Here is an 8,748-nt window from a genome sequence, read left to right as displayed (position 1 = left end):
GGTTCGAGCCCTGGTCCGGGAAGATCCCACATGCCACGAAACAGCTAAGCCGATGCGCCATAACTACTGAGCCTGTGCTCTACAGCCCGCGAGCCACAACTACTGAGCCTGCATGCCACAACTACTGAAGCCCGCGCGCCTAGAGCCCGTGCTCTGCAACAAGGGAAGCCACCGCAATGAGAAGCCTGCGCACCGCAACGAAGGGTAGCCTCCGCTCTCCACAACCAGAGAAAAGCCCACGTGCAGCAACAAAGACCCAACACAGCCAAAAATAAAATAAATAAAATACAATTAAAAAGAATATTGGCTATAGTCCCCGTGTTGTAGAATATATCCTTGTAGCTTATTTTATACCTAACAGTCTCTACCTCTTAATCCCCTACCCCTATATTGCCCCTCTCCCCTCCCCCTCCCCACTGGTAACCACTAGCTTCTTCTCTATATCTGTGAGGTCTGCTTTTTTTTTTTTAACATCTTTATTGGAGAATAATTGCTTTACAATTGTATGTCAGTTTCTGCTTCATAACAAAGTGAATCAGTTATACATACACATATATCCCTATATCCCCTCCCTCTTGCGTTCCCTCCCACCCTCCCTATCCCACCCCTCTAGGTGGTCACAAAGCACCGAGCTGATCTCCCTGTGCTATGTGGCTGCTTCCTACTAGCTATCTATTTTACATTTGGTAGTGTATATATGTCCATGCCACTCTGCTTCTTTTTTGTTACATTCAGTATTTGGTTGTATTTTTTAGCTCTGTGATACATTTCTTTAAAAAAAATTTTTTTTAGTATTTATTTATTTATTTTATTTTTGGCTGCGTTTGGGTCTTAGTTGCAGCTCGTGGGATCTTTCGTTGTGGTGTGTGGGCTCAAGAGAGCGTGGGCTCAGTAGTTGTGGTGCGCGGGCTTAGTTGTCCTGCAGCATGTGGGATCTTAGTTCCCCGACCAGGGATCGAACTCCCATCCCCTGAATTGGAAGGCAGATTCTTAAGCACTGGACCACCAGGGAAGTCCCTGTGATACAATTCTATTTGGCAGATTCCTGAAGGTGCATTGGCTGATGTTAGGGAACCACAGGACAGCATTATCAATCCTAATTCCAGTTACTCATTCAAGTGTGAACTTGGCCACGATCCCACCACATTGCGTTTAGTCATCCCCTCAGGCTCCTCTGGTCTGTGATTCTTTCTGGGTTTTTTCTTGTTTTTCATGACCTTGACACTTTTGAAGAGGACCAGTGGGACATTTTGTAGAATGTCCCTCCATCTTGGTTCGGGTGTTGTTTTCTTGTGGTTAGACTGGGGTTCTGGGTTTTTGGGGAGAATCCCACAGAGGTGGTGTCCTCCTTGCGTCAGATGGTGCGTGTGATATCACGTGATTTACCCCAGTGCCTCTAACTCGGATCACATGATGTTAACCAGGGTCACGTGAGGCTCAGCTGGCTCACGTGATTAAGGGACGTCTGCCAGGTGTTTCTACTCCACTGTCAGGTTACCATTTCTCCCTTTCCCTACTCTTTGGAATTGAGTTCCAAAATCCAGTCCACTCTCAGGGCTAGAGTGTTGGGGGGGGGGGTGGAATTAAGCTCCACCTCCTGGAAGACAGACTGTTTCCAGATACAGTTTCACCAGCCAGTTTCAAGAAACTAAGTTGGACTTTTGGGAGCCAGTGCTTACAAAACCCTCACGGGAAAACTGGCTTGTCCCTGGCTTGAGGGTCAGCCCTACAGGTCCAGCCTGGCCAACCAAGATCCTTGCCATACTTTGAGGACATCAAAGAAGAGAGAAATTCACCAAAAGGCACAGATGAAACTGCAGGTGAAACTCGAGTTGTTATCTCCAGTTAACAAATGATAGAGGCTTTTAGAAGTCCACCCTGAGATTCCTTACAGAAACTTCCAGTAAAGCAAACTGAACACCTGCTGCACCTGTGTAAAATAATCAGGGCAAATCCCATGAAACCTGTCAAGGAAGGACTTTCTTTGAGATTTTATTTTTTTATTTATTTTAATTTTTTGGCTGAGTTGGATCTTCGTTGCTGCGCGTGGGGTTTCTCTAGTTGTGGAGAGCGGGGGCTACTCTTCGCTGCGGTACGCCGTCTTCTCATTGTGGTGGCTTCTCTTGTTGACGATCACGGGCTCTAGGGCATGTGGGCTTCAGTAGTTGTGGCTCGCGGGCTCTAGAGCACAGGCTCAGTAGTTGTGGTGCACGGGCTTAGTTGCTCTGCGGCATGTGCGATCTTCCCGGACCAGGGCTCGAACCCGTGTCCCCTGCATTGGCAGGCAGATTCCCACTGCGCCACCAGGGAAGTCCCTCAGCCTGCCATTCTAACTCCTGATTTTGCTGCTGTCTGGGCCTTTTTACACTGGTTCCCCTTCCCTGAAACGCCATGATTCCCCCCCAGTGAACATATTCTTTCAAACTCCCCAGACAAGGTCCCTGCCCCATCCTCTGGCCTTGCCTGGCTCCAGTTACCATTCTCTGGCTTAACCCATAACACCCAATGTGAGGCAACAAAAAAGGGGAGCTAGGGATGTTTGTTGAATTAATAAATACATTTTCTGCCCAATGAACTCCTAGTCACCCTTCAAAACACCAGTCCCAATGTCCCTCCTCCCTATGCAGAACGTTCACTCCTCCTCTGGGTTCTCTAGTGCTGGTGCCTCCCCCTCTAGCCCATCCCTGCCCCCATGGGACTAGGAATGTCTGTCTGGCTCTGCATCCCCTGGACAGGGGGCTTCTCAGGGATTCCAGCACTGTGCAGATCCAGGAAAAGGGGATTTGCTGACTTATCAAATGAACCACAACATCCAGAAGTGTTTATTGAACTAGTTTCAGTGTAGCACCGTTCTCAGTGGGGCGAGATTCTTGACCTCAGGGCAGAATTTTGGGTCTCGGCTTCGTGGAATGTGTAGAAGTTATCTGGATGATAAGTAGTGGCTGCTGAGTCAGGGATCAAAAAATGAGGGCAGGTGGGATCTTGTTCTTCCTGCATCAGTTCCCTCCCAGGGCACCGGCCATCACTTGAAGCAGACTTCCTTGTGGGAGCTGGCTATGAGTTGGCAGACATCCGGCTTCTTGCCCTGGAGGAGATGGCCACGAGTTGGGGTCCTGAAAGGAGACCCTGCCCCCACCAGCTGAGTCCCTCTGCTCCCTGTCTAGCTTACCTGGTACAACTGGCAGACGAGGTGTAAGAGCTGGTCCTTCTCTTTCATGGGTTTCTGCACAAGCAAGACAGGAGGTCATAAGTCCCACCTGCCCCAACCGACCCGTGCTCGGCCCAGAAGGGGCTGCAAATGGCCCCAAGTCTGGCCCCTGCCTCCTGCCTCCCAGCCCAGGGGTCACGTCCATCAACCCAGTCCCTGCCTGGGGGATGACCTGAGAGCTGCAAGAGTTCTTACCCCATTGACGACGACCCAGGGCACATACTCGTGGGGTGGCTGCAGAGCGTCCGTGAGCTGGGCATTGATGTGCAAGAGCTGCATGCCACGGTCCCCTGTGGCACACTCCATGATGGAGTCAGGGGACACCTCCGGAGCATAGATCTGCAGGCACTGAGGGCAGAGGGGGAGCTGGCCGGCTGGGGTATTGTCTCAGCTTCCTCCCTGTTATCTCCCCAACGGTCCTCCCACTAGCACCACCCCCCAACCCAAGCCAAGCTTTTGTTTCCTCACTAGCAACAGGAGACAGTTGGGTTCACAGGGACGCAGCAATACCCATAAACAATGGGTGCTTAATACATCCCTGAGTGGAGGCCCCCAAGGCAGGGGCTCAGGCTGCTCCTGTCTCCCATAAGACCAGACCCGCAGCCCGAGCCCTATAGTGTTTTATTTTCCTGAGAGCATCGTACTTGCTCTTCCCTCTGCCAGGAGCACTTTTCCTTCCCCTTCCCCTGAGTCTCCTGAGTGTCCCCTCATCCTTTGCACTCCATACTATGACTCTGCAGGGCCTGGAGGTGTCTCAGGGTGGCTCAGGTCTCTTGGGTAGCCCAGATGTTTGATAAATGAATAATCAATCAGGGCAGATGAGTCACTCCTTTGGGAGTTCTTTTTCATAACCCCCCAGGGAGTTAAGTGGGCCTGTCCTGTCATCTCCTTACCCCAGAGAAGGGTCACCATCTGTGTCCCTGCACATTCCTGTTTGTCCGAGCCCAGCTCGGAGCCATCTTGTCCAGGAAGCCCTCCCTGATCTACCCACGACCCCAGAAGATCTTCGTTCTCTCGTTTCAGAGATCGAGGCTTCGAGAGGGGAGGCTGTTTTCCTGGGGCTGCACGGAGAGTGGTAGTCGTGGCCAGCACTTGAACCTGGGTCTGTCTGGATGCAGGAAGGCCAGGGCCCTCCGACCCAGGCTGAGTGAGGGGCATTGCTCACCGGCTTCAGATTTGTCTCCATGTCATCCATTTCCTCTAGGCAGACAATGGTCAGGAAGGCCGCGCTCTTTTCCAGCTGGTCCAACAGGCAGGCCTGGTGGGCGGGGTGGGGGGGGACAGGCAAGGATGTGAGGGTGGCCCAGAGCACCCCAAGACCACTCCGGGAATAACCACGAGTGTCCACTAATGAAGCGGAGAATGAAGACGTGATTAAGTGGAGGCGCACAGGCAAGGGACGGAGCTGGTTGCAGTCCATCCCTTGTGAGCCTTGATTCCATTTTCCTTATGGTGGGCAGTCTCCCCAGCCTCGTGCCCCCCCCCGGGAACTCCGGGTGCTGCTCACCTCCACCTTGTTAAGCTTGCACTCCTGCTCGCCGTGCTGGCACGTGAACTCCCACCTGCCGCTGATGTTCTGTTCCTGAAAAGCAGTGGGGTGAGTGCTGGCTGCCCCCCCGACCCCCTTCCCCTGGCCACGGGCCTCAGTTTCACCTGTACCCACGCACATGAGCGTTTCCGTAGGGCACCAGCGTGACATTGAGGATTTCCCAGACCATCAGCCACGTCGGGTAGAGCTCGCGGATCAGGAAGTACCGGCAGCCGGGGCACAGTGACTCATAGTAGAGGCTCACGTTGATGGGCGGAGGGTCAGACTTCCAGAGGGGCGCCTGCAGGCACAGCTCACCGGCCTGCATGGAAGGGAGGGATGTGATTCAAATGCAGCTCTGCTTGGTTCTCTTGCAGGAAGGGAGCTGCAAACAGTAGGTGCTCTATCTCACACTCCTTCCAGACCTTGCCAGGTGGAATCCTGACTCTGAGACTTTATGGCATTCCTAAATATTCCTAAATGTCAGTCTGTCTGCAGAATGGATGTGACAAAGATTTGCAAACAGTAGGCAGTTAATGAATGCACAAGTCTTGCTTTCTTCCTCCAGGTGACGTGAAACTCCTCACCCAGGGGACGCCATGCAGTAAGAATTCAAGGCATGCACATTTCTGGTCTCTGCCGCAATCCTGCCTTCTCATGAGGCATACCACTAAGGCAGGCTCATTCGTTTCCACTTCATCCCTAGAGCCTTGGCCCTGAGCTGAGCAAGGCCCTACATACCCGCTTGACTCATTTATTCTTCCTCTCAACGGGCCCACTGAACCCCTCCCAAGGCTACTGCAGAGGCGGCGCCTAATAGGTGTTGACTTCCGACTACAGCTGAGGGGTGGCGGGCGGTCGCGTCTGTGAGCGAGTCGGTCAGCGTCCAGGGCATCTGCTTACTCCGCACCAGGAGCACGCGAGCTCTTCCCCGGCCGAAATGCACCCAATAAGGAGCCCCTAATAAATGCGGTGGCCACGCGCAAGCCGCGTAGCTAGTCTGGCTTCCCCTGGCCTAAAAGAGGAGACTCTGATTCCTGCTCCAGATGTACATAGTAGGTGCTCAATGCACCCTGGGGGGGCGGGGGGAGTTGCGGGGGGATGGGGTGGGGGGACAGCTGAGCGACTCAGACTCCAGTTAGGGAACGGAAAGGGAAAGGAAAGTATGGCCAAAGTGTCAGGATTGAAGCGGGGGTGGGGGGTGGGGCGGCCGGCACCGACCCGGGCAGCGTCCCCTCCGGACCCCGGTCATCCCCGTCGAAGTCTGGGGTGCGGGAGGAGCCGCGCGCACCTCGCCCGGGCGCTGGTCCCCGCCGGCCCGACCGCCGCGTCGCCTTCTCTACCTCGCAGGGGGCCGCCCCCTCGGGGAGTATTTCCAGCGGGGACGCCCGCGCCGCAGCGGCGACCTCCAGCAGCAGCAGCAGGAGAGGCAGGAACGGCAGGAGAGGCGACGAGGCCATCACAGTGGGGGCGAAAGTGCGACGGCGGGAGCAGCGTTCCGGGGAGGAAGCCGCCTTTAACCAGGCGGTGGCCCAGCCCCCAGGCCGGACCCGCCTCCCGGTGCACACGCCTCTCGGGGGCCGGGGCTGACGTCTCCAGGGATCTCTACTTTCTCTCTCTCTCTGGGTCTTTCTTTCCACCCCGACCCCACCCTCATCCCACCGCCCGCCAGGTTCTGGGCCCCCAATCCCCTGGACAACGGGCTGCCCTTCGATCTTCCCCGACACTTCCCTGTAATCAGCCCCGTCCAGCCCTGTGAGGTTGGGGCTTTAGCACCTTGGGCGCAGGATAGGCGGGGGCTTAGAGACAGAGACACGGAGAGACCAAGAGATAGGAGGATCTCTATGGGTCCACGGATCCCTCTGGGGGCCGCCAGGGTGCTCCAGGCCCCTGGTCCTAGCCCGGGAACCCCGCCTCCCCATCCCATGCTCTGGTGAGGTGATCCCTGGCCTGGGAGCGGGCAGCAGCTGAGCAGCCCGGGCCCTTTCCCCTAGCCTGGCCCGGGCCCCCCTCATTCTCAACCTCCACCCCCTCCCCCTCTCAGGCTCCAGAGCCCAGACCCTCCAGATCCACCAGCATGGTCCCATGGGGCTGACTCAGGCTTGGCCACAGCTGGGCCAGAAAGCAGAAGCCAGAGCAGGGAGGGGCTCACTTCTCTTGGCTCCCTCACCCCTGGCTGGGGACTGGGGAGAGAAAAAAGCTGGTGTTCCTTCTTTCCACTATCCAAAGGCTTGAGGAGGGGGCCACCCCTGTCCTCAGCCAGCGCCCTTGTCAGAAGAGGCCCGGGTTGGAGCAGTCATTATCTGAAGCCTGTACTCTGTACGTGGAGCAGGGGTGGAGGATTGGCCCCGTAGGACCCAAACCCACAGGAATCAGCTCTGGGACGGTGTGGGCATCTCAAGAGATGAAGCCTCAACTCATTCTGTAAAACGGGAGAAGTGAGGTTTGGGGAATAAAGCTACCATAGAGGGCTCGGAGCAGAGAGAGTTGCCCCAGGCTGGGTGTGGAGGTGACAAGGTGAGCCTGGGGAGGTGTTGACAGGACAGTGGAGCGGGCAGGGAGAATAGCCCAGATAAGGGCTTGGCGCTGGTAGTGTTGGGGGAAGTAACCGAGACGTTCAGACTTCAAGGCCTTGACACGACACAGATTCGGACCCCACCAGAGAAAATGCTCACCCATGAGCAGGAAAACAACCCAGTCCTCCGCTCCACAGCCCGTGTCCCGCTTCAGTTCTGGGGAAACCCTGGCCCACGTGGCCACATTCATAGCAGCAGGTTTGGGAGCTGGAGTTCCCCTGAAGTCTCCACTGCGGGATGATCCCCCCACCCCATTCTTCTGAACCCTTAACAAAACCCATTTCCTTTGTGAAACCTCTGCAAGACTAAACAACACAACTTTGGGGAACTAGTGTGTGCTCGGTCCTGTACTGGGCAGGACAGAAGAAATAGCAATAACTATAATTGCTACTATTTTTCCGGTGGTTATGAAACACCAGCCCTATTGGAGGAATTCATAAATGTAACCTCACCCATTTGATCATGGAACCCTCAGAGGTGTCCACTGGGGGCAGGGGTAGAAACTATTGACCCTACTTGGTAAGAGGAAGCAGGATCAGAGAGGGGAGGTGATGTCTCTGAGAAAACACAGTTGATTGAGTGTGGGGACCGGCTAGAGGCTCTGTGGGCTGTTCTCTTGTGCCCCCAGGCTCCACCCGGCTGGACTCATGGGACTGAGAAAGTGAGCTTTACCCTGCGTCCACCCATGCAGTGGGTGAAGACCGCAGTGGGGGCAGAGTCCGGGCTGGAGTTATTTATGGGGTGCCTCCTGACTGACCACTCAGCGGGGACAGTGCTTGGGAAGGACCAGAGCTCTGAGGCCAAGGGAAGCAAGTCCTGTCCCTCTGAGAGCGCAGTGGAGAGATGGGTCAGAGGCAGCCTGGTTCCTTCATCGACCTGGGGCTGCCTCAGGCATGGTGGACCCTGACAGGTGCTGTATGGGGAGAAGAAAGGTCAGAAGGTTCCCAGCCCCGGGGGTGTGAGAGGGGAGGATAGAGAGACAGGGACCTTTGGGAGGAAGAAGATGGTGAACATGAATCTGCATCAAAGACAGCATGAGGGGGCTTCCCTGGTGGGGCAGTGGTTGAGAGTCCGCCTGCCGATGCAGGGGACACGGGTTCGTGCCCCGGTCCGGGAGGATCCCACATGCTGCGGAGCGGCTGGGCCCGTGAGCCGTGGCCGCTGAGCCTGCGCGTCTGGAGCCTGTGCTCCGCGACGGGAGAGGCCACAACAGTGAGAGGCCTGCGTACTGCAAAAAGTAAATAAGTAAATAAAGAAAGAAAGACAGCAGGAGTACCCAGCTCAGTGTCCCCTGGGACATGGCAGTCGGCGTCAGGGACAGGTGTGGAGAGGGGGTCAGTGGAAGGTCAGCAGGGAGGGGCTGGCACTGCAGACTCCTCTGGGTGTCACGGGAGGGGTTGTGACTATTAAGCCTGCCTGGCAATGAAGCTACACAT

General features: G+C 55.7%; 1 protein-coding gene across 1 annotated transcript; it reads right to left on the bottom strand.

Moving 5' to 3' along the window:
* Positions 1 to 987: 987 nt before the first annotated feature.
* IFI30 (IFI30 lysosomal thiol reductase) lies at positions 988 to 6,289 on the bottom strand. Its single transcript, XM_060295542.2, has 7 exons — positions 6,080 to 6,289; positions 4,876 to 5,058; positions 4,716 to 4,790; positions 4,374 to 4,466; positions 3,404 to 3,556; positions 3,170 to 3,223; positions 988 to 3,085 (listed from the first exon to the last, which is right to left on the bottom strand). Exons 1-7 carry the CDS (start codon positions 6,194 to 6,196, stop codon positions 3,023 to 3,025), a joined length of 738 nt encoding a protein of 245 aa, XP_060151525.2. The 5' UTR covers positions 6,197 to 6,289; the 3' UTR covers positions 988 to 3,022.
* Between the last annotated feature and the right edge of the window lie 2,459 nt (positions 6,290 to 8,748).

This window comes from Globicephala melas, chromosome 3 (assembly GCF_963455315.2).
Source record: "Globicephala melas chromosome 3, mGloMel1.2, whole genome shotgun sequence".
In the NCBI taxonomy this organism is placed as follows: Eukaryota; Metazoa; Chordata; class Mammalia; order Artiodactyla; family Delphinidae; genus Globicephala; species Globicephala melas.
This window is presented reverse-complemented; position numbering and strand designations above follow the sequence as displayed.

Excerpts from the sequence above, each read along its gene's own strand:
- IFI30 (XM_060295542.2), bottom strand. The coding sequence starts at position 6,196 with ATGGCCTCGTCGCCTCTCCTGCCGTTCCTGCCTCTCCTGCTGCTGCTG. Across the intron at positions 3,557-4,373 it reads TGGAGACAAATCTGAAGCCG|TGCCTGCAGATCTATGCTCC; the intron begins GTGAGCAATGCC and ends CTCTGCCCTCAG. Across the intron at positions 3,224-3,403 it reads CCTGGGTCGTCGTCAATGGG|AAACCCATGAAAGAGAAGGA; the intron begins GTAAGAACTCTT and ends TTGCTTGTGCAG.